Genomic DNA, 26,593 nt, shown 5'->3' on the forward strand with positions numbered 1-26,593 from the left:
AGTTTTATTAGAAGACAGTCATTCTCATTCATTCACATATTTTCTACTCTGTTTTCATACTACAATGGCAGAATTCAGTTGCAACAGTACCAAGATGGCCAATAAAGACAAAAAATTTAATATCTGAACCTTTTACAGTCTATCAACCTTGGTCTAGAATCTAGACTTAGAGCAACTATTTAACTAAAAAGTTAACAAGTGTATGCTTTCCTTTCATAGCTAACTTGACAGATTTTCAGGTAGTTTTTCGAAAGTAACAGTCTAAATCTGCAAGCATTAAAAATTCTGTTTAAGGCAATGCTTCTCATATTGTCATCTTCACATCACGACATTTCCATTTACCAGCGAAAGTTACAAACAAAATCACCCTAAATATGACTATTTTTAAGCTCCAATACCACTACTGGTATATAATAATAAACAGAATGTGAAAAGATTGCCTTACCATGAATATATATTTACTAAGACAATTAAGAATTAAGCACTGGAATCAATGGTAAAGTTAAATGCCAAAAGGAATTGAACACTAAGTTGCAGCCACTGCCACCAATTCTCCAAGCTGACTCATCACCTTTGGGGAAAAAGAAAGGTTGAAATAAAGGGAGACATCTGAAATTTACTAAAAGATGCAAAGTGGGGAAAATGCAATTATATGATGAAGAAGAAACAGAATTCTGAAAAAAGAGCAGGACATGCTTAAACTGCATACAAGTAGTACACACATAAAAGGCAAAACAAGTAGAGGATACTTATAGGAAATAGAAGGCAAAGAATCACTTGACTACAATATAAGAAGGAAACCATGAATTCAAAATCTGTCAATCACTCTCTCCCTCTCCTTTATTTCCCCAAAGGTCTTGTTTGATTCTGAGAAAACTTTCTAGGGAAAATGTTGTCGGACTTTATTAAGTATCAGTGAAGAAAAGTGCTCCAGAGATAAACAACATGTGAAATGTTAAAGGAGAAAAAAAAACAGAAACTGTAGTTGAAGAACTTACACACCCTGACAGGAGAGGTAAACCTGCAAAACAATTAAATTACTAAGAAAATTACAAAGTATCATATAAATCAAGTAGATGATGATCCTTTTGGTAAAAAGAAAGGAAGGTAAAGGAATCCATACTCCAGCTTGTGAAGGAAGACTGCAGATTGGAGTTTAAGGAGAATTTGAAATATCAAGAAGGGAAACTGGAACAGAAATCAAATAGGGATGAGCAAAAAAGTGGATAAGCAGCATTAACAACAAATTTATGATTTATCAGGTGGTAGTAAAACCATAAGTGTGTTCCATCTCGAGCAATTGTGCTATTTTCTATAGTAATCGAGCATTAGAGATGACAGACTTCAGTATAGAAACTGTCAAAGCTGACAGAGCAAAAAGTCAACATGATTAAGACTTTCCCATACATTACCAGGGGTGAGAACAAAATTACTGACAACAAATTTCTATATTCATAAAGGAAAATAAAGCTTGGAACCTGCCAAATAAGGAAAATAGGCAAAAATTGAGAGACTAGTCTTATTACAGTCAAAAATAAAATATGAGTATTCCAGAGGCATGTAAATTAGAGGAATGTATTTCTGGGTCATTTCATTTCCACATTCTTATGATTTAATGATTATGGATATACAGACAATGTTAGAATGAAAAAGTCAAGTCTAAATACATTTTCTACTCTCTTAAGACACAGAAAAAGAACTCTCCCAACAAATTACTATCATATAAAGACTATCAGTTCAGTTCAGTCACTCTGTCGTGTCCGACTCTTTGCGACCCCATGAATCGCAGCACGCGAGGCCTCCCTGTCCATCACCAACTCCCAGAGTTCACTCAGACTCACATCCATCAAGTCAGTGATGCCATCCAATCATCTCATCCTCTGTCGTCCCCTTCTCCTCCTGCCCCCAATCCCTCCCAGCATCAGAGTCTTTTCCAATGAGTCAACTCTTCGCATGAGGTGGCCAATGTACTGGAGTTTCAGCTTTAGCATATAAAGACTATGGTCAAGAATCAAATCTATAAACAATAAATTTGAAGTCTTACCCAGCGGAAGTCAAGTTATCATTTCAAGATCCCAAAAATATTCAAAAAGCTTAGAAATTACAAAAACATCTAAAATATTCTTTAAATGTTATGCAAATATTCACACTGAAATTTACATAAGAAGATGGTGCTTCGGTAGGCCATACACACACAGGTGTTACAGCATTAAATGACTAGATAACATCAGAATATAGAATTTCCAGTTCAGTCAGAGTTGGCTGACTCATAGTTCAAATACAATTGGTTGTATCATGTCAACAAAGTAGAGGCACAGACTGACAATGATATTGTCTCACTATATAAATCTATCATTTAAGTGAGATTTTGGTTGTGAACCTATTTTCTAGCCTGATTAATAGCTTAGGAAAGAAAACAGCTCAGATTTCATTTGTCTCCACATAGTTTCAACTATTTATATGCTTTTGCAAAATTAAGTACTTACTAACATCATCTTCATGATAAATGACAGAGTGAAATGGCAGAGTTCGGTCTTTAATATATCTCTCTGCTGGTTCAACATAAAATGTGCCACCATGAGTCTGAATGAATCCTTCAAATCTTCCATCAATAACAGACCCATGGCTAAAACTTCCTTCTTCACCTATTAATGAAAGCAACAGACTCTTAACAAATTCAAATTGCACATGAATGTTAAATTTATTCTCCTTTAAAAAGCCATTCTTATGTATTGAAAAAAACCTAAATACAAATTTACCAGAGAAATTAATTCTCACATAAAATATATCAACCTAAATGTGAACAACTAGAACCTAGTAAATATATATTTTATATATATATATATGTATAAACAATGAAATATGTAACATCTGTCTTGCTGACAATCAAATTCCCAGCACCTAGCTCAGAGCCTGGCATGTATACAATAGTCATTGAATAAATGACTGCTAAATAAACTTTGAAAGAGACAAGCAGCTCTTTGTTAAAATACATACATTTAACAGCTCTTTGTTAAAATACAAGTATAAAATACATACTTTTAAAATAAAGACATTAAAGTATATTTCGAATTTCTGCTCTACTTGTCATAAAAAAACAAAGTTCTTTCCCACCTAATATATTCTGCATGAGCATCTTGGCTTCCTTAGCATATCTGGGTTTTAGAAATACATTTTCAAAATAGAAGAGTGTTAAATATTTTAGAAGTATACCACTAATTCTTTTTAAGATACTGTAAGTTTGTGATAGTGTCTCATCAATGATACTTCTTTAGGGAAAGAAAATAATAAAAAAGAAAGTAGTTTTGGTTTTTAATACAGTCACAAAACATCAAATGATAGAGGTGGGAAGTAGGAGGGATCTATAAAGTTTAATTTACCATTTAAAATTTTCTCACTGAAACAAAGCTGAGGTCTAGCTTTTATTTTCTGACTTTGTATGGCTTTCTCTTTTATTCACCATAATGTATTATAACTTTCTCAGATACTAACAATTAAAAGTTATTATGAATATACACAAACACAACTAAAAGAAAATTCTCAATATCAGAGGTTCCTTTTCCCCCAATTTCTAAGTTGTAGATTAGCACTGATTAGTTGACTTTAATCATAGACTGAAGCTGAGTCCAAGACATTTGCATTTTAAATGATACGATGTTTATCTATAATTTTGTCATACGCTTCTCGACTATCACCTAGCAAAATAAAGGGGGAGACTACTAAGTCAGTTACCCAGCAAGATAAACTATCAAGAAAATAATTAAAAAAACTATAACATTAGAAATCTTGATCGATGGAGAAACACTTTACTTTTCTATTACACAATTATAACAGTAAAAAAACCTTTAAATTTATTAACTGTACTCAATCTACAAATGAGAAATTTTAAGTACAAAAAAACCTCATTTACCCTCATAAAAAAAAAAAGAAACCTTTTTCAAAGTGCTTAATTTTTCAAGTTAAGATTTGAGGGGAAATCTCTCTACTATGGAGAAATGAAATTTAACTTTCAGTTAACTTTAATAACTCTTAATAAATGAGGATCATCTTGAGTATTTACTAATGTACAGAGTTATAATTCCATGATATTTTGTCCATAATACCCCCAGAAGACTTTGATTTTTTAGCTTTTTTACAACTTCCATAAATTATTCTGTTCTTCCTTCATTACTAAGCTGATAAATGTAGTTTTCCATTGAACTAGTAACTGTGCCCTCATCTCCCTAGTATCTTTTAAAATCTGGTATAGCAAAAGAAAGTTGTTAGAATTGTGAACAAAAAGCAAATAGATTCTGAAGACAGAAGACCTTCAGAGGACTTTCCTATGAAAGACTCTGCACATTATTTTTGGCTGTTAAGATCATTGTACAGTTTCATTGTAGACTTCTCTTATAAAACACAGTTAAGTTACTGTTAATTTCTTTCTTGGAAAATCAGAAAAATTATATAAATCATTAAAATTTTTTAAAAATGGAGCAATTTGGAGGTAATGAGAGAATCAAAACTTCCTACCTTTTAAAAGCCAGACACTACATAATTCAATATTAAACATATATGCAACAATTGATCCAAGAATTACTTCATCCTTCAAAGACCACTGTTCTTCATGATACACTCAAATCTGCCCAGGATTTATCCCATCTTTCTGAAATATTTGCCTACACTTCAAACAACACAAACTTCCTTGTGTAGGAAAAATCAGAGTTCTTTTAAGGTTCAACTTACCATAAATATGTCCAGTGTAAATATGAGAAGTATCATAATCAAGTACTGCATTTGATGTTTCCACCCTAAATTCCTCACTGAAAAGGGAAGTATCCCTCTTCATTCGAAGGTTGAAATGTCTGCAAACAGGGTAGAAAAGGAAAAAAATGAAATTAAAAGGATCCAAACTTAAACAATTATTTTTTTAAATAAACGAAATCTGAAAAATGTGGACTGTTCCACAAAACTTGTCTATTTGGGAAATAACTGACCAATTTTCTCACTAAAATTCTGATCTAAAATTCAACCTAACACTGATAAAACTCACACACAAATCATCAGTAATCATCTAGGAATATATTAAAAAATAAATGCGTATAGGCTGATTCCTACATGGTGAAACAAGATCATTCTGAGGGCAACTAAGGTGCTTGAAAATAAAAACAAGCTTCTTGACTCAATTACTGTTATTCACCACTACCTGTCTTTCCTCTCTAGTAATTCCACAGCTTTGCCATTTTCTCCTCTTATCCACAATTCAGATAATACATATGAAAGTGTCATCTAATTAGATACTTAACATCTCTCAGAAAAGTAAGTACGCATGCTCTTTCCTATAGGCACATACAGAAAGAGACACACATACATACACACAGAGAAAATGTTTCAAATCCTTTATTTTTCCCTGGGGCAACTTCTTCTAGTTCTTTTTAGATCTTTCTCAGTTCAGTTTGGAGACTCCAACACAAAGAATCATGATAGTTGATGAAATACTCATTCTAACTGTCCTCTATAAAAGAAAAGACCAAAATACTAAAATAAAATTAAGTAAAGAAATCTCAGGTTTTAGAATCAAACTCAGAATCAAAATCTTAAGCCTAAATTTACTAGTCCAGTATTCCCAACCACTAAATAAAGATAACACATTCTGTTTTCTGGAACCATTCTAAGGATTAGGGATTATAATCTATGGAAAAATAAACTCATTAACACAGTACTTGGCACAAAGGAGATGTAAAGGATAACAAATTAGCTATCACTAGTAAACTTTTAGAACTAAATCAACTGCCATAACTTTCATAATCAACTAATCAATTTTCATAACTGCCATAAAAGTCTGCATATAACATAATTTCTACTTAATGAATATGAACCAAAGTTTTTATTAGCCAACCTCCAAATGTTAGCAGGACAAGAAATAATTTGAACTGCGACACACTGCTGGTGAAGGTAAAAAATGGAACAATTTGGAAAACTGGCTGTTATTTATAAAGTTAAACATGCAAAAACCCTATGATCCAGAATTCTACACCAAGAGAAATGAAAATATAAAATATATGTCTGCACAAACAACTGGACACAAATGTCCAAAGCAGTTTTATTCAAAATAGCCAAAACCTGGAAATAACCTTAATGTCAATCAGCAAGTAGAGAGAGAAAAGGTTGTGGCTTATTCATATAGTAGCAAACTATTCAACAATAAAATGAGTCAGTTCAGTTCAGTTGTTCAGTCATGTCTGACTCTGCAACCCCACGGACTGCAGCACACCAGGCTTCCCTGTCCATCATCAACTCCCGGAGCTTCCCCAGACCCATGTCCATCAAGTTGGTGATGCCATCCAACCATCTCATCCTCTGACATTCCCTTCTCCTCCTGCCTTCAATCTTCCCTAGCATCAGGGTATTTTCCAGTGAGTCAGTTCTTCCCATCAGGTGGCCAAAGTACTGGAGTTTCAGCTTCAGCATCAGTCCTTCCAATGAATATTCAGGACTGATTCCCTTTAGGAAGAACTGGTTGGATCTCCTTGTGGTCCAAGGGACTCTCAAGAGTCTTCTCTAACAACACAATTCAAAAGCATCTATTCTTCAGCACTCAGCTTTCTTTATGGTCCAAACTCTCACATCCAAACATGACTGCTGGAAAAACCATAGCTTTGACTAGACTAACCTTTATCAGCAATGTCTCTCTGCTTTTTAATATGCTGTTTAGGTTGGTCATAGATTTTCTTCCAAGGAGGAAGGATCTTTTAATTTCCTGGCTGCAGTCACCATCTGCAGTGATTTTGGAGCCCCCCAAAATAAAGTCTGACACTGTTTTCATTGTTTCCCCATCTATCTGCCATGAAGTGATGGGACTGGATGCCATGATCCTCATTTTTTGAATGTTGAGCTTTAAGCCAACTTTTTCACTCTTTCACTTTCATCAAGAGTCTCTTTAATTCTTATTTACTTTCTGCCATAAGGGTAGTGTCATCTGCATATCTGAGATATACAAGGTTGTGTCACCTGCATATCAGCATTATATATTTAATAAAATGATTAAATTCCTAAAAATAGGTGCTTTTAACACAAAAGACTGCACATAGTATAATTCCATATACATGTAATTTAACAGGGAAAACCTATCTGTTGTGTCAGAAAGCAGATCAGTGGTTACCTGGAATGGAGAGAGACTAAGAGCACATGGGAATGAAGGAACTTGTTTGCTCTGATGGAAATGTTCCACACCTTGGTTTGAACGGTGGTTCACAAGTACATACATTAATCAAAACTTAAACTATATGCTTGAAATGATAAAACTATACAATAAAGGACAGAGACAGTATGGGCCTAACAGAAGCAGAAGATACTAAGAAGAGGTGGCAAGAATACACAGAAGAACTACAGTCCATGGGGTCACAAAGAATCAGACACAACTTCGTGATTAAACAACAAAAATAAAATAGTTTCAGAGCACTTTCACACATATTACTGCACCTCATCCTCACAGTAACCTTGCAAGGGAAGCATGATGAATGTTTTTTTGATACTACTGATATCAAATAGTATTGATACAAAATACTCTGGAACCATGCAGTGAACACAGTGGTTCAGTGTATTCACACAGTCATCCCCTCTGCGCCTCAGGTCACAAGACTAGAATTAGGACTAGAGCTCTACTATTTGGTTACTGCATCTTCCTTTTGACCGCATCACTAATGCCTCTCAAGCATGTGATAGAAGAGTCAAGTTAAATATTTGCTGAGTGCTGTAGTGGTCTTAATGTATGTAATATTACCAGTCTTCACCAACAAGTTACCTTTTAAAATCTGAACAAATCCAAGTAAGACATAACCTTATTTGAATTTTACTGAAAATTTTACTTTACACCACCATACAAAGTACCCTTTGATTATTAATGCCTGAGACACTCTTAAGATTAAGGCTAAACTCTGTCCCCTTTTACTATGCTTCTTTCAGTAAGTTTAATTCTTTTTTTGGTATTATAGTGCACTGCCACCAAAGATAAATCTTAGATTTCCTTTGAGGTGGAAGATGCTCTGTATAAGGAACATTATTTGCACTGGGGATGTTTCCTACTCTTAGATTTAACCACTGTGTGCACTGTATGGATCAGTAGTATTTTGTATCAATAGTATTTGATATCAATACTATTTGATATCAATAGTATCAATAACTATTTGTTAAATAGTATTTTGTAATCATCCTGATTACACCAGTTCTATTACCATTCTTTCTACAGTGCCATATAGTAAAGTTATAAAGAATGGAGTGAAATTATAGGCAGGCAAAATCAGCTAACAAATGATAGTCATTTGAAAAAATACATGAACTGGATTTTCCAAATCTCTGGCTTTGAAAATTTCATGCTTTGAAAATGCAGTTGTACCATGTGGTAATAAAAGCTGGTTTTCCCCTCTGAGGCTTTAAAAAAGCACTCTGAATCTAAGCAGTACTAGAGGTAGGAGAACCACCTTCAGTATGGACAACAAAATAAATTATTTTAGTATATGATTCTGTAAGTTTCTAGATCATATACCTTCTATACTAATGAGGTACCATTCTATAGATTAGAACAGTTAAGATTATAGAGTAAAAAGAAGTTGTCTTTTCCCTCACATGAGTATAGGCTATAGATAATATATGGCTCTGACTCTCAGAAGAAACCAGCAGTAGTTTAAGATGCATCCCTCGAACTGGTCATAGTATGAGAGCTGGTGCAAAATTGTGATTTTGCATTATTGTGAAATTTTGCCATTTGATATTGGAATACATTCTTAAATAAATGTGGTTATGTTATACATCATTTTAATGGCATTTCTCACTTCATGTTTCTCTGCTAATGACTCACTGTTTGCTGTTTATGTTTATTTTAGATTACAGAAATGACGTTAGACAAAAAGCAAATTCAAGCGATTTTTTTAATCCAGTACAAAATGGGTCGTAAAACAGCAGAGACAACTCACACAACATCAACAAGCGTTTGGCCCAGGAACTGCTAATGAACATACAGTGCAGTGATGATTCAAGAAGTTTTGCAAAGAAGACTAGAGCCTCATAGATGAAGCTCATAGTGGCCAGCCATCAGAAACTGACGAGCACCGAGAGCCATCACTGAAGGTGATCCTCTTACAACTACACGAGAAACTGCCGAAGAACTCAACCTCAACCATCCTATGGTCATTTGGCATTTGAAGCAAATTGGAAAGGTGAAAAGGCTAGGTTACTGGGTGCCTCATGAGTGAAGTGAAGATGCTCAGTTGTGTCCAACTCTCTGCGACCCCACGGACTGTAGCCTACCGGGCTCCTCCATCCGTGATATTTTCCAGGCAAGAATACTGGAGTGGGTTGCCATTTCCTTCTCCAACATGAGCTGACTGCAACTCAAAAGTTTTGAAGTGTTGTCTTCTTTTATTCTACACAACAATGACAAACCATTTCTTGATTAGACTGCGATGTGCAATGAAAAGTGGCTCGTTTACAACAACCAGTGATGACCAGCTCAGTAGCTGGACCAAGCAAAAGCTCCAAAGCACTTCTCAAAGCTAAACTTGCACCAAAAAAAGGTCATGGTCTCTGGTGGTCTGCTGCCAGTCTGATCCACTACAGCTTTCTGAATCCGGATGAAACCATTGCATCTGAGAAATATGCTCAGCAAATCGATGAGATGCACCAAAAACTGCAACACCTGCAGCCAGCATTGGTCAACAGAAAGGGCCCAATTCTTCTCCACGACAATGCCCAACCAACACGTCACACAACCAACATTTCAAAGGTTGAACAAACTGGGCTACGAAGTTTTGCCTCATCCACCATATTCACCTGATCTCTCACCAATCCACTACCACTTCTCCAAGCATCTTGACAACTTTTGCAAGGAAAACACTTCCACAAGCAGCAGAAAGCAGAAAATGTTTTCCAAGAGATTGTCAAATCCCGAGACGTGGATTTTTACGCTACAGGAATAAACAAACTTACTTCTCGTTTGCAAAACTGTGTTTATTGTAATGGCTCCTATTTTGATTAATAAAAATGTGTTTGAGCCTAGTGATAATGATTTAAAATTCATGGTCCAAAACCGCAATTACTTTTGTACCAACCTAAGAGGACAAAAAAGCCTCAGCTAATGAAGTACCTTGTTAACTGGGAAAGAAATCTGAGGGCAAAATAAAAGCTTTGCTTCCAAGTATGTCAGAGTGATATGGCAGTCCCAGAGAGGTCTACTGTGTCTAACAGGACGGGTTTGTTACAGGCCTGGAGAATGACTCCTAGAAATAAAACAAGACTTAACAGGTCTTCCTTAGAAAATAGATGTTTCTAGGTATTCTATCCCTGTAACATTCACCTTCTTCTTCATAAAGATGCTTGGCAGAGTCTCCATCCAAATTATTTTTGTAAGACATGTTGCCAGTATTAATAGCAAATATTATTGTGAGTCAAATAGTACACTTTTTGAAACAGAAAAGTCCTTTTTCAAACTATCTTAAAGAAGCCACCACCCCCCACCCCCCTGAAAAAGGATAAAACGTAAGAGGTTGATAGAAAGGGAAAGAACAGATAGCCCAGGTGTACGCCATTGGGCCAAACGTGAGGCATCCTCCACAGAAATTCTAGGGCTCTGTAGTTTGAAAAACACAGTTCCAGGCTTTACTAATGGTCCTGAGGTAGACAGATTGCCCGAAATAAGCAAAAATAAACATGTAAGATTCCTTAAGAATTACCAATGAAGATAAAAGTGAAACTAAAACTGAAGTTTGTAGCGGTAAGTAGAGCTATGATGAAAAACAAAGCAGGATAAAAGGACAGAAAAGAAAGAAAAAGAAAGTGCTACTTTACAAAGGGTGGTAGGCAAGATTTCTCTGAATGGATGACATTTGAGCAGAGATTTGAATGAAATGGAGGCTCAAGAGCCATGTCGCTATGGAGTGGAGGTGGGAAAGAGCTGTGAGCAGAAGAACTACACACACTGCATGTTAGAGAAAAATCACTTGGGCTGAAGTGGTACATAGACGGGGGAGCGGAAGAGATGTGGTAAGAAAACAGAACACAGCACACAGAAGAGATCAAAATCTTTGTTCAATTAATGAAGACCTGGGCAGCCAGCAAGTTATTCTTTATGTGACAAACGCTGTCTAAAACATTTCCATGAATATATTTCTTCAAACTACAATATTCCCTGTGCCCGTTGTGAGAAGTGAGAGGAAGGAAGGGGACTTGTCATCCTGCTGCACATTCTCATTCTCTCACATCTCTCCTCTTAAAAGATAAAACTTGCCATTTCCTCCCCCATGCTCCTCAAGGATTCTACTCCCATACACATTTTTCTGCCTTTGTTACCTTTCCACATCCAGGGAGGCCTGAAGATTCAAACCCCTCCTCCAAGCCCCAACCCCGGGCTCTTCTCATTCAACTGCAACCACGCAAGCAGTTCAGGTCTCCTTTTATTTGGGTAAGTGGGTTCTACACTGAATTCTTATCCTCAGCCTCCCTCCAACTTAAGATAAAGTTTCTGATGAAAAAGAGCTACTGCCATTCTGCTATAGGAAACTGTTTAACAGCTTTTTGATTTTGCATTGCTGATAATATCAATCTCTAAAAGAAAAGGAACACAATGATGAGAACTACTAGAGATTTAATACTGATATACTGTGAATAACTGGTTGATGATGAAGTAACAAGAACTTAAAAGGACAACACCATCATCTTATCATCATGGAGTTTGTTAAACAAGAAATAAGAAAAAGCCTAAGATAGAAAGTAAGTTCTAAGTTCAGCTACTCATGCTTGTGTCCGACTCTTTGAGACCCCATGGACTGCAGCACGTCAGGCCTCCCTGTCCATCACCAACTCCCAGAGCTTGCTCAAACTCATGTCCATCAAGTCGGTGATGCCATCCAACCATCTCATCCTCTGACATTTCCTTCTCCTCCCGCCTTCAATCTTTCCCAGCATCAGGGTCTTTTCCAAGGAGTCAGTCCTTCTCATCTGATGGCCAAAGCACTGGAGCTTCAGCTTCAACATCAATCCTTCCAATGAACACTAAGGACTGATCTCCTTTAGGATGGACTGGTTGGATCTCCTTGCAGTCCAAGGACTCTCAAGAGTCTTCTCCAACACCACAGTTCAAAAGCATCAATTCTTCGACACTCAGCATTTTTTATAGTCCAACTTTCACATCCATACATGACCACTGGAAAAACCATAGCTTTCACTACATGAACGTTTTAAATAAATGTTTTAATAAAGCAGATTTTTAAACATTCACAGAGAGTATGAGTAAAATCTATTTGGGGACTTAAAATATATACACGTGAAGCTGAATGACTGACCATGTCTCCAAAATGTCATCCAAGTTGGACAGAGCAACCTATGAAGTCTCTAAGATAAACAATGTGAAAGGTTCACTGAGTTTAATAACAGGTATGAGCAAGCTACTGCTGCAAGCAAAACATTAAAAAGTTGGAGGAGTCATGTCAGAACAATTTTATTATGGACAATTAAAATATGTTTGTATTTCTTACATATGGGGAAAAACTAGCAAAGCTATACTCAAAAAATAACCAGATCCTTGCATTCAATCACCACAGAATTAGCAGAGATGGTTTTTCAAAGATACTGCCCCAATATGCTCTTTTAACCAAAATGCCCAAAGATACACTGGCTATTATCATGAATCATTAGAAATTCAAAGAAAAAAATGTCACTTCTTTACCATTATACCTGACTATGAAGTCCCCATATTTGAATTACTTTGAATAACTAGATCAGCGAGATCAAACAAAACTAGAGAAATTCAAAGAAGGATCACTAACGTGGACTAGGAATACTGGTAATGTTTCGCAAGACAAAAGCAAAAAGCAGCAATTAGCCACTCCCTTCCTCTAAACGCTTTTCCCCCTGGCTTCTAGGTATCAGGCAGTCAGGTTTCCTACTTCTCTAACCACTCTTCAGTTTTTACAACCCCTCCTCCACTTACAGCTTAAAACACTGGCATTCAGCAGCACTTCAGCAACTGGGCCCTCTTCATAAACGTCACATAACACGTTCAAAACTGAACTTCTGACTTCCCCTCAAAACTTATAGCTGTTCCAGTATCCTATCTCAGTAAATGGCTCCAGCAGTCACTCAGCTGCTCAAACTAGAAAAAGTCATCCTCGACTCCTCTTAGGACCTCACTATATCAACCATGCCCAATAAATTCTACCTTCGAAATATCTCTCACATTTATCCACTCTCCTTCATCATCTCTGCTACTGCTGCTGCTGCTGCTAAGTCGCTTCAGTCGTGTCCAATTCTGTGTGACCCCATCATCTCTAGTACCATCCTAATCCAGGATACCACTTCTCATGTTCAGTTCAGTTCAGTTCACTTCAGTCGCTCAGTCGTGTCTGACTCCTTGCGACCCCATGAATCGCAGCACGCCAGGCCTCCCTATCCATCACCAACTCCCGGAGTTCATTCAGATTCACGTCCATCGAGTCAGTGATGCCACCCAGCCATCTCATCCTCGGTCGTCCCCTTCTCCTGCCCCCAATCCCTCCCAGCATCAGAGTCTTTTCCAATGAGTCAACTCTTCGCATGAGGTGGCCAAAGTACTGGAGTCTCAGCTTTAGCATCATTCCTTCCAAAGAAATCCCAGGGCTGATCTCCTTCAGAATGGACTGGTTGATCTCCTTGCAGTCCAAGGGACTCTCAAGAGTCTTCTCCAACACCACATTTCAAAAGCATCAATTCTTCGGCGCTCAGCCTTCTTCACAGTCCAACTCTCACATCCATACATGACCACTTCTCATGAGGATGTCTTAATGCCTTTAACGTTACTCCTTTCCAAACTACTCTTCATCTGCAGCCAGACCAGACTTTTTTACCTCATAAAGTTACTTACCATTAAAAACATTCCATAGCTAAGTAAAAAAACTATCACCATGACTTACATACACTCTCAAAGATCTGGCTCCTGCTTATGTCAGCCTAATTAGAAACCATTCTCCCTCACATCTTAGGAACCAGCCATACTGAAATTTCTTCACCTCAGCATCTTCACACATGCTATTTCCTCTGTCTAATCACCCCCTTCTTTGGTCATCCTTCCAGGATCCATTTAAAGTCATTTTCTAAGACCAGTGGCCTTCCCTGCCTCCAGACAAGATGGTATTCCCCTATGCTCCCACAGCAATCTTTTAAAACATTCTTAACATTTATAACAGATGTAATTCCTAATATAATACCTCTATTTCTCATGAGTCCATAAACTCCTGAACAGTAAGAACTTCTCTTCTTCAGCTTCTCTATTCCTAGCAGCTACTAAAAGTGCCTGAAAGGGAATTCCCTGGCAATCTAGTGGTGAGAACTGCACAATTCCACTGCCAGCGGCTCAGGTTCAACCTCTGGTTGGGGAACTAAGTTCCTGCAAGCCATGCGGCACAACCAAAACTAAAAGTAAACAGAAGTACCTGAAATACACTGGATGCTTAATAAATATATAAAACAATGAAAGGACTGAAATAAAACATACAGTGGACTTAGTAAATTATGGCATATTAAAACAAGAGAAACATCTCTTGTAGCTTAAATAAAAATAAAGGAAATATACAATACATTTGTTCATTCAATCCAAGGATCAAAATTCCATTTAACAGAATTTGTGATTTAGGGTTTTAAAAAAGAAAAAGACAAGTACTACTACTACATAACAGAATTATTTGTCTAATATTTAAGATTCTTTCTATGATAGACTTTGTGTTTATTATTGATTTGTTGTTTCAACATCATTCTCCCAGTACAGATTATTTTGGAACCTAACTAGTACAAAGTGACTAGGACTTAAGAAAATTTCAGAGATGCACACAATTCAAGTTTATCCCTAGGAACAAGTATCAGAAATATATGTCCATCAAAAAAAACAGAAAAAAGGTTGAAGAGGTTAGAATACAAACAAGTGAGGAGTCTTGGTATCCAGAAGCTACTTCAAATAGGAAGTGTATATGTGATTATCAAAGATTTTTTAAGCCTATTTAATGCTTTAATGTTTTAAAATATTATATTACTTATAAGATTTCACTGATGCTTAATAAAACAACCAAGCAGGCATATTATTACCAATAAACTAAACATATCCATCCAGCACAGTTATCTTAATATAAAGGATTTTCAGGTATAGTGAAACAGGATAAACATTAGTCATACAAAGTCCTTGCTATGCTTTTAAGAGACAACACAACAACTTAGAGGGGGCTTAGTCACTTAAAGAACAGGAAAAAACAAAGTTGGTTATGAATCTGATTTTAGTCTGAGTTGGGGAGCTTATTTCACAAAAAGACTATACTGCAAATCCAATATTTTAGTGTGAAATATAACTTACAACTGAGGATTGTAATTGAAGAATGGATGGGCTTTCCTACTAGGCATATACCTAATTTCTGACATTTACGTGTCTAGGTCACCGACTCTAGAAATTCTGACATTCAATATGCTATCAGATACAAGCCTGTTTCAGATCAACTTTGCAAAGAATTCAAAATAGTCTGAAAAACACTTTTACACTCTTATTTCCATTCCTTTTTCAAAAAGAGAAGAAGCTCAGTTTAAGTTTTTTAAAAAATTCATCCTCCCTTTTACATAAATCCTCAGTTCAGTTCAATTGCTCAGTTGTGTCCGACTCTTTGAGACCCCATGAATTGCAGCATGCCAGGCCTCCCTGTCCATCACCAACTCCTGGAGTTCACTCAGACTCATGTCCATCAAGTTGGTGATGCCATCCAGCCATCTCATCCTCTGTTGTCCTCTTCTCCTCCTGCCCCCAATCCCTCCCAGCATCAGGGTCTTTTCCAATGAGTCAACTCTTCGCATGAGGTGGCCAAAGTACTGGAGTTTCAGCTTTAGCATCATTCCTTCCAAAGAACACCCAGGATTGATCTCCTTTAGAATGGACTGCTTGCTACTTAGTGCTTAAAAATATGTAAAATAAAAATGCTTCATGTTAAAATCTTATCTAATAAGCTAAGTTCAGAGCAATCAGCAGCTCTCAATTTAACTTCTTCAGCACAAAATTACATGAACACAACTAAGCTCTTCCTATTCTTATTTTAGTAAGTAACTCAAGTAGCCAGTGTAGCCTTCAGAGCTTTTAAAAAATATATTTGTTAGACTTTTACTATCTGTGTAAGCATAAAGAATAGGACATCTTTGAAAATCCACTGCTGAGACAGAGTGGTATAAAATGAAGTCTATGCCAAAAGGCACTGTACCTGACATAAAGTAGGTCCAAAGAAATACCATTTGCCCTTCAAAATTTTTGCTCTAACTTGCTCAAACTTTATTGGAAGAGATTAAGTGGAATAGACTTTAATAGATTATATTTAAAACCTTTCAAAATTCTGTTTTTCCATATCCATAGCAAAAACATTTTTACATAATTCAAATTTATCCTGTTTCTCATGAGCTGGTATCCATTTCTACTGTCTAGATTCTTATCTCTTCTTCTTAAGTGTGCTGGTTTGTCTACAGAGTTAAAAGGGTCCTGGGTTACTATTACCCTACTCATGATATGTCAAAGATCAAGTCTAAGATGCTACCTGACTAACCCAACTCCAGTCATGGAGAATATCTATGCCTTTTACAACTTAATGGACCACATTATTGACATCCTTATATATCAGAGGTTGTGAGAACCAAACTCTCAAACTGCAAAGAAAATTTCAAATGAAGTATCAGACCGTTTATTTTTAGCAGCTTGGAAATGTACAACTGAGGCTACAGGAATAATTATATTGGCAAAACCAGAAAAAACTATTGGTTTTAGAGTATATAAGTACTCTAAAATATTATACTACAATTAGATGAAATTTTATATCTTCTATATGATATGCAAATAGTATATTAGATAGAAACGAGTTTTGATTTATTGATTATGTACCTAAAAAAATAAAGAGCCAAAAAAATAGCTTATTACAGACTCAGTTCAGTTCATTCGCTCAGTCGTGTCCAGCTCTTTGCAAGCCCATGGACCGCAGCATACCAGGCCCCCGAGTCCATCACCAACTCCTAGAATTTAACCAGATTCATCTCCCTTGAGTAGGTGATGCCATCCAGCCATCTCATCCTCTGTCGTCCCATTCTCCTCTTGCCTTCAATCTTTCCCAGCATCAGGGTCTTTTCCAATGAATCTACTTTTCACATCAGGTGGCCAAAGATGTGGACTTTCAGCTTCAACATCAATCCTTCCAATGAACACTAAGGACTGATCTCCTTTAGGATGGACTGGTTGGATCTCCTTGCAGGCCAAGGGACTCTCAAGAGTCTTCTCCAACACCACAGTTCAAAAGCATCAATTCTTCAGCACTCAGCTTTCTTTATAGTCCAACTCTCACATCCACACGATTACTGGAAAAACCAAAGCCTTGACTAGACTGACCTTTGTTAGCAAAGTAATGTCTCTGCTTTTGAGGATGCTGTCTAGGTTGGTCATAACTTTCCTTCCAAGGAGTAAGCGTCTTTTAATTTCATGGCTGCAATCACCATCTGCAGTGATTTTGGAGCCCCGCAAAATAAAGTCTGACACTGTTTCCATGGTTCCCCCATGCATATGCCATGAAGTAATATGACTGGATGCCATGATCTTAGTTTGCTGAATGTTGAGCTTTAAGCCAACTTTTTCACGCTCCTCTTTCACTTTCATCAAGAGGCTCCTCAGTTCTTCTTCACTTTCTGCCATAAGGGTGGTGTCATCTGCATATCTGAGGTGATTGATATTTCTCCCGGCAATCTTGATTCCAGCTTGTGCTTCTTCCAGCCCAGCATTTCTCATGATGTATTCTGCACAGAAGTTAAATAAGCAGGGTGACAATATTCAGCCTTGACGTACTCCTTTTCCTGTTTGGAACCAGTCTGTTGTTCCATGTCCAGTTCTAACTGTTGCTTCCTGACCTGCATACAGGTTTCTCAAGAGGCAGGTCAGGTGGTCTGGTATTCCCCATCTCTTTCAGAATTTTCAACAGTTTATTGTAATCCACACAATCAAAGGCTTTGGCATAGTCAATTAAGCAGAAATAGATGTTTTTCTGAAACTCTCTTGCTTTTTCGATGATCCAGGGATGTTAGCAATTTGATCTCTGGTTCCTCTGCCTTTTCTAAACCCAGCTTGAACATCTGGAAGTTCATGGTTCACATATTGCTGAAGCCTGGCTTGGAGAACTTTGAGCATTACTTTACTAGCGTGTGAGATGAGTGCAATTATTACAGACTAGACAGTGTTTGAGCTTTTTTTTTTTTCAAATTCAGTTACTTGGGTGTTACTACTATATTTTATAGAATTTTAAAGCAGAAGAGGCCTTAAACATTATCTCTTCTAAACGTAAAGGTTTTCCTAATCATCAAACTAAGGCTCAAAAGAAATCACTAGATAACACATGTCAGGTGACAGGGGAACACCAATCAGTCTCCAAATTACCACAATCCTCCTTTCTCTATCTAGTACAAAAAATACACACACACACACACACACACACACACACTCTCACACATATGAAAAACTGAAATTTCATGATGTACATTAGTCAAACTATTATGCTACACACCTTAAATTTATACAGTGTGTGTGTGTATGCTCAGTCACTTCAGTCATATCCAACTCCACAACCCTATGGACCATAGTCCACCAACCTCCTCTGTCCATGGGATTCTCCAGGCAAGAATCCTGGAGTGGATTGCTATGCCCTCCTCCAGGGGATCTTCCTGACCCAGGGATCAAACCCACATCTCCTGCACTGCAAGCAAAATCTCACATAGCCACCAGAGAAGCCCCCATGTCAATTAAATCTCAATAAAACTGCAAGGGGGAAGACAAGGGAAATGCTTTTTCATAGAATTTTCCAAAATGGCCTTTAGGCTTAAAGAACCTTGACATTTCTTCAGTGATATTTGTAAACCTGGCGTATGGTACACCCTTTCTTTTTTTTTTTTTTTGACATTGAACAAGTTGCTTTTTATTTTTTAATTAATTTATTTTAATTGGAGGCTAATTACTTTACAATATTATAGTGGTTTCTGCCATACATTGACATGAATTAGCCATGGGTACGTCCTTTCTTTTTGAGGAAACTTGGAAGACAGGATGAAAGAAGTGTGTTTGTGTGCCTAGGCATGAAAACAAACAGAACAAAGAATAACTTAAATACTGAAACACATACTCACATACCCACACTCCAAAGAAGCTCTCTTATACCCCAAACTAACATTCTGCATATGGTGGGGTAAGAGAAGAGACTTAGTAGAAAATCTGTAACTATAATTATCGAGGTCATTTTTACAAGTATATTTCACGGAAAAAGAGAAATAAAACTATCAGATCATCACATTTTTAACTAAAGTATGTTAGGAAGTAGTGGCAATAACTGTGTTTAAGGGCAGAAACTCTGAGACAGTGTGACTATAAAGTATAATCATTGAGACAAAAAAATAAAATTTCTCAATTCATATCTATTGTCAAAAATACAGTTCATGTATATAATTAACTAGATTTCCGTTAAAAGCACCTAAGATAACCACTTATACACACAATGAGGTTCCTTGGATCCAGGCTCTTTCTGAGTGCCTCAGTCAGTTCTGTCTTCTGTGTACACCAACAAACAGCATTCTATCTGTAAAGCACCGTATCACTTTTCTTCTTATGCAATGACTGACGTTCGTCTTACAGCTTCTATTAGGATAACTAAATAACAGCATGTACTTGCACACTCCCTCTCAGTTACTCTAACACACATTCAAAAAAAAACAGAAGGATCTAAGATTTGGTTTTGCCATATGTTCAATATGAAATGTATCATGGAGCTAATAAAAATCTAGCAAGGTAATAGAACTGTGACATCCAAACCAAGGGCACCTAGAATCTCTACTTTTCCTTTCGGTAGTCACACCATATTTGCAATATAGCATTACATTTATTTTGAGATAGCCACTAAAAACAGGAAGGATTAATTACCGCTTACTATTTCGGGATACCAATAAGAATGGGTAATTAAAACTCTGAGGTTAAGGGTCATAAAAATTTATATGAATTGACATAATCAAAATTTTTATCTCGAAGCTCAGATCCTAAAATGAACATTTTTCTCCTTGAAATCAAAGTAGACATGTAACTTGAAAGTCCTTTTTTCTATAATGATCATTGCTCTGTAACACTGAAATTAAGTAAACCATTGATTACCATTTACAAAATACTTTAAGTATCACAGCATTTTTTATAATCTTATTTCTCCTTCCATTAAAATCTTTCTTGAGTAATCTGTAATATAAGGGCAAATAGTGGACACACTAAATAATAGCAGGTATCTTGCCGATGAGAAAGAAAACAGTTACAGAAAAATAAACGCATGAAAAGGAAGAGATATCAAATGTCAATGGCACAGATAAATACTTTAGAAGTTCAGAGTAAGGTGTAAATAAAGCTGCAAAGAAGCAGAACTTGAATTGTGCATTAAAAGATGATCAGAATTTATTTAAGATAAATAACACAGGGAACGAACCTACACATGATATACTCAGCCATGAGAAGCTCATTCTGAATGAAACAGACACTTGATTTTGTGAAGTGGACAAAATAAGTTTAGAATTGAGTTGAATTAATTTACAAAGACAGATGGGTCTTGGTGGAGAGGTTTGACAAATGTGGTCCACTGGAGAAGAGAATAGCAAATCACTTCAGTATAATTGCCTTGAGAACCCCATGAACAGTATGAAAAGGCAAAAAGATAGGACATTGAAAGATGAACTCCCCAGGTTGGTAGATGCCCAATTTGTTACTGGAGATCAGTGGAGAAGTAACTCCAGAAAGAATGAAGAGACAGAGCCAAAGCAAAAACAACACCCAGTTGTGGATGTGACTGGTGATAGAAACAAGGTCTGATACTATAAAGAGCAACATTGCATAGTAAACTGGAATGTTAGGTCCATGGATCATGGCAAATTGGAAGCAGTCAAACAAGAGTTGGCAAGAGTGAATGTCGACATTTTAGGAATTGGCGAACTCAAATGGACTGGAATGGGTGAATTTAACTCAGATGACCATCATATCTACTACTGTGGGCAAGAATCCCTTCAATGAAATGGAGTAGCCCTCATAGTCAACAAGAGTACAAAACGCAGTACTTGGATGCACTCTCCGAAACGACAGAATGATCTCTGTTCATTTTCAAGGCAAAGCATTCAACGTAACGGTAATCCAAGTTATGCCCTGACCAGTAATGCTGAAAAAGCTGAAGTTGAACGGTTCTATGAAGACCTACAAGACCTTTTAGAACTAATACCCAAAAAAGATGTCCTTTTCATTATAGGGGACTGGAATGCAAAAGTAGGAAGTCAAGAAACACCTGGAGTAACAGGCAAATTTGGCCATGGAGTACAGAATGAAGCAGGGCAAAGGCTATCAGTTTTGCCAAGAGAACGCACTGGTCATAGCAAACACCCTCTTCCAATGACACAAGAGAAGACTCTACACATGGACATCACTAGATGGTCAAACCGAAGTCAGATTGATTATATCCTTTGCAGCCAAAGATGGAGAAGCTCTATACAGTCAGCAAAAATAAGACTAGGAGTTAACTGTGGCTCAGATCATGAACCCCTAATTGCCAAATTCAGACTTAAATTGAAGAAAGTAGGAAAACCACTAGACCATTCAGGTACGACCTAAATCAAATCCATTATGATTATACAGTGGAAGTGAGAAACAGATTTAAGGGAATAGATCTAATAGACACAGTGCCTGACAAACTATGGACAGAGGTTTGTGACGTTACACAGGAGACAGGATTAAGGCCACCCCCATGAAAAAGAAATGCAAAAAGGCAAAATGGCTGTCTGAGGAGGCCTTACAAATAGCTGTGAATATAAGAGAATCAAAAAGTGAAGGAGAAAAGGAAAGATATACCAAGATACACCCATCTGACTGCAGAGTTCCAAAGAATAGCAAGGAGAGATAAGAAAGCCTTCCTCAGTGATCAGTGCAAAGAAACAGAGGAAAACAATAAAATGGGAAAGACCAGAGATCTCTTCAAGAAAATTGGAGATACCAAGGGAACATTTCATGCAAAGATAGGCTCAATAAAGGACAGAAATGGTATGAACTGAACACAAGCAGAAGATATTAAGAGAAGAGGTGGAAAGAATATACAGAAGGACTTTTCAAAAAAGATCTTAATGACCCAGATAATCATGGTGGTGTGACCACTCACCTAGAGCCAGACATCCTGGAATGTGAAGTCAAGTGGGCCTTAGGAAGCATCACTACGAACAAAGCATGTGGAGATGATGGAATTCCAGTTGAGCTATTTCAAATCTTGAAAGATGATTCTGTGAAAGTGCTGCACTCAGTATGCCAGCAAATTTGGAAAACTCAGCAGTGGCCACAGGACTGGAAAAGGTCAGTTTTCATTCCAATCCCGAAGAAAAGCAATGCCAAAGAACGCTCAAACTACCACACAATTGCACTCATCTCACACGGTAGTGAAGTAAAAATTCTCCAAGCCAAGCTTTAGCAATACGTGAACCATGAACTTCCAGTGTTCAAGCTGGGTTTAGAAAAGGCAGAGGAACCAGAGATCAAATTGCCAACATCCGCTGGATCATGGAAAAAGCAAGAGAGTTCCAGAAAAACATCTATTTCTGCTTTATTGACTATGCCAAAGCCTTCGACTGTGTGGATCACAATAAACTGTGGAAAATTCTGAAAGAGATGGGAATACCAGACCACCTGACCTGCCTCTTGAGAAACCTGTATGCAGGTCAGGAAGCAACAGTTAGAACTGGACATGGAACAACAGACTGGATCCAAATAGGAAAAGGAGTACAATATTCAGTCAAGGCTGAATATTGTCACCCTGCTTATTTAACTTATATGCAGAGTGCATCATGAGAAACGCTGGGCTGGAAGAAGCACAAGCTGGAATCAAGATTGCCGGGAGAAATATCAATCACCTCAGATATGCAGATGACACCACCCTTATGGCAGAAAGTGAAGAAGAACTAAGGAGCCTCTTGATGAAAGTGAAAGAGGAGAGTGAAAAAGTTGGCTTAAAGCTCAACATTCAGAAAACGAAGATCATGGCATCCAGTCCCACCACTTCATGGCATATGCATGGGGAAACTATGGAAAGAGTGAAAGACTTTATTTTGCGGGGCTCCAAAATCACTGCAGATGGTGATTGCAGCCATGAAATTAAAAGACGCTTACTCCTTGGAAGGAAAGTTATGACCAACCTAGACAGCATCCTCAAAAGCAGAGACGTTACTTTGCCAACAAAGGTCCATCTCGTCAAGGCTATTGGTCGTTTTTCCAGTAGTCATGTATGGATGTGAGAATTGGACTGTAAAGAAAGCTGAGCGCTGAAGAATTGATGCTTTCAAACTGTGATGTTGGAGAAGACTCTTGAGAGTCCCTTGGCCTGCAAGGAGATCCAACCAGTCCATCCTAAAGGAAATCAGTCCTGGTGTTCATTGGAAGGACTGATGTTGAAGCTGAAACTCCAATACTTTGGCCACCCGATGCGAAGAGTAGACTCATTTGCAAAGACCCTGATGCTGGGAAAGATTGAAGGCAGGAGGAAAAGGGGACAACAGAGGATGAGATGGCTGGATGGCATCACCTATTCAATGAAGATGAGTCTGATTAAACTCTGGGAGTTGGTGATGGACAGGGAGGCCTCGCGTGCTCTGGTCCATGAGATCACAAAGAGTCGGACACATCTGAGTGACTAAACTAAACTGAACTGAACTGAACAAAGAATCTTGATAACAAAGGTAAGAAATCTGTCTAACAATCATTAATTAAAGACTCTAGAGCAGTGAGTTGACATGAAAAAGGAAGCATTTAAGGAAAAGTCATCTTGTAGCAGTACTTAGAATAATGTTAAGGATAAATGAAATGGAAGCTAGGAAACCTATTAGGAGTTGAATAATAAATCAGGGTCACACCTGTAGAAAAAGTACAAAAGGAATAGGTTTATTCATTACAGCAGGCAAAGCAGAACGTCTGCCAAAGAATACTTAAAAGATTTTGTATTTAGATACAAAAAGTACTTAGGAACTCCTTTCAAGGCTGTATATTATCACCCTGCTTATTTAACTTTATGCAGAGTACATCATGAGACACACTGGGCTGGAAGAAGCACAAGCTAGAATCAAGATTGCCGGGAGAAATATCAATCACCTCAGATATGCAGATGACACCACTCTTATGGCAGAAAGTGAAGAAGAACTAAGGAGCCTCTTGATGAAAGTGAAAGAAGAGAGTGAAAAAGTTGGCTTAAAGCTCAACATTCAGAAAACGAAGATTATGGCATCCAGTCCCATCACTTCATGGCAAATACATGGGGAAACAGTGCAAACAGTGGCTGACTTTATTTTGCGGGGCTCCAAAATCACTGCAGATGGTGACTGCAGCCAGGAAATTAAAAGACGCTTACTCCTTGGAAGGAAAGTTATAATCAACATAGACAGCATATTGAAAAGCAGAGACATTACTTTGCCAGCAAAGGTCTGTCTAGTCAAGGCTTGGTTTTTCCAGTAGTCAGGTATGGATGTGAGAGTTGGACTATAAAGAAAGCTGAAGTGCCGAAGAATTGATGCTTTTGAACTGTGGTGTTGGAGAAGACTCAAGACTCCCTTGGACTGCAAGGAGATTCAACCAGTCCATCCTAAAGGAAATCAGTCCTGGGTGTTCATTGGAAGGACTGATGTTGAAACTGATACTCCAATATTTTGGCCACCTGATGAGTAGAGCGGATTCATTTAAAAGACCCTGATGCTGGGAAAGACTGAGGGCAGGAGGAGAAGGGGATGACAGAGGATGAGATGGTTAGATGGCATCACCGACTCGATGGACTTGAGTTTGGGTAAACTCCGGGAGTTGGTGATGGACAGGGAGGCGTGGCGTGCTTTGGTTCATGGGGTCTCAAAGAGTCGGACACAAAAGAGCAATTGAACTGAACTGAACAGATAAAGAAAAAAATACAGGTTTTTGAGTCAGCCACGTCTGGGTCAAATCTGTGCTATTAACTTTTTCTTTGGCCACACTGTACAGCACACAGGATTGTAGTTGCTGGACCAGGGGAAGTCCCTGTGTTACATAACTTTAAAGAAGCTATTTTCTCTGAGTCTTAAGTTTCCTTGGAAATAAAACAATTTACCTTGTTTGGATTTTGAGAGAGTAAATAAGAAAATACATGTAAGGCATCTATGTCCTTGTACGTGGAACACAACAGCACTAAATAACTGTGATTTTTACCTCTCTCTCTTGGCTCCCTGCTCTTTATTCCTTAACATTACTGAGAATTAAGCAGTACAGAAGGTCATCTGTGTACAAGTTGTCATTTTAGAACTGATAAAATTGAGTTAATGAGAAATTAAATGACATTCAATGGCCTACAACCAGCTACCTTCACTGCTGGCACCAGAGAACAGACATATAGGCCATAAAACACATAAAAAATAGTTGGAAATCACAAACACACTCTTCTTTAAAGACATATCCTCTAATAATACAACTGAGGATATGATTCATGAACTTAAAACATTTCAATGTGACTGTTTCCTTAACAATATAAAAAGGCCAATCTGTTTTAAAAGAAATCAATTTTTAATGTACACACCAAATTCCAGTGTAGGCTGAATTTACAAATGGGGACCTTTCCATTAGAGAAGGAAAATGAAAGGTATAAATTTCCTCTCTTAACATACATTGAATACACTGGAATTTCAGACATAATCAGCAATAAATTTACTTACCTTCCATGAGCATGAAAATCTAGGCGTAAAAACTGGTCCTCATGTGAGACTGCTCTTTTGGCACGCTGGTGTTTTTGGTGTAATGAATCCACATCATATGATAATCCTTCATAATGTCTAATGTATTTATTTAAAGGATTTCCATACTGACCTACAAAAAATAAACAGTTTGAATTAATATCTTCTTATGGTTTATTCTAGTTCTAAAATGATTCCACAATTATTTTGTATTAAACTATTTTACCAATCTTAATACTTTATTTTCATAAACATTTTTAAATTTTTTGTTTGTTTGTTTGTGGTCACATCATACAGCATATGGAATCTTAGTTTCCTGACCAGGGATCAACCCCGTGCTTCCTGCAAGTGGAAGCAGAGTCTTAACCACTGGATCACTAGGGAAGTCCCTAAAAGCTTATTATAATGGGAATTTTAACCACTCACACAAGTTTTGATGTTAGGTTTGTGTAGGATGTCCTTAATCAAGCTGAGGAAGTTTTATACTTTGCTGATAAAAACTACCAGGAAGAGATGTTGATCTTTGTCTACATCTATTAAGATGATTATAATAGATAATCAATAAAGACCTACTCTATAGCACTAGGAACTATTGCTATATGGGAAAAGAATTTGAAATATATATACATATATTTACGAATAAATGAATCACTTTGACATACACCTGAAATTAACACAACATTGTAAATCAACTATATTGCAATAAAAATAAGTAAATTTTAAAAATTACTTATTTTTAAAAGTAACTTAAAATACTTATTTTTAAAATTACTTATAAAAATAAGTAATTTTTTAAAAGATTATATGTTTT

The 26,593-nt window shown here is 37.1% G+C and overlaps 1 protein-coding gene across 1 annotated transcript in view; it reads right to left on the reverse strand.

Moving 5' to 3' along the window:
• The window catches only part of ADAM10 (ADAM metallopeptidase domain 10), a 137,289-nt gene that overhangs the window by 73,106 nt on the left and 37,590 nt on the right, over nucleotides 1–26,593 (reverse strand). The window contains exons 2-4 of the mRNA XM_040226620.1: nucleotides 25,765–25,915; nucleotides 4,726–4,844; nucleotides 2,487–2,645 (exon numbers count right to left, since the gene is read on the reverse strand). Coding sequence (XP_040082554.1) covers nucleotides 2,487–2,645; nucleotides 4,726–4,844; nucleotides 25,765–25,915 — 429 coding nt within the window. The remainder of the gene's footprint in view (nucleotides 1–2,486; nucleotides 2,646–4,725; nucleotides 4,845–25,764; nucleotides 25,916–26,593) is intronic.

Source organism: Oryx dammah, unplaced genomic scaffold, assembly GCF_014754425.2.
Source record: "Oryx dammah isolate SB20612 unplaced genomic scaffold, SCBI_Odam_1.1 HiC_scaffold_26, whole genome shotgun sequence".
Taxonomy (NCBI): Eukaryota; Metazoa; Chordata; class Mammalia; order Artiodactyla; family Bovidae; genus Oryx; species Oryx dammah.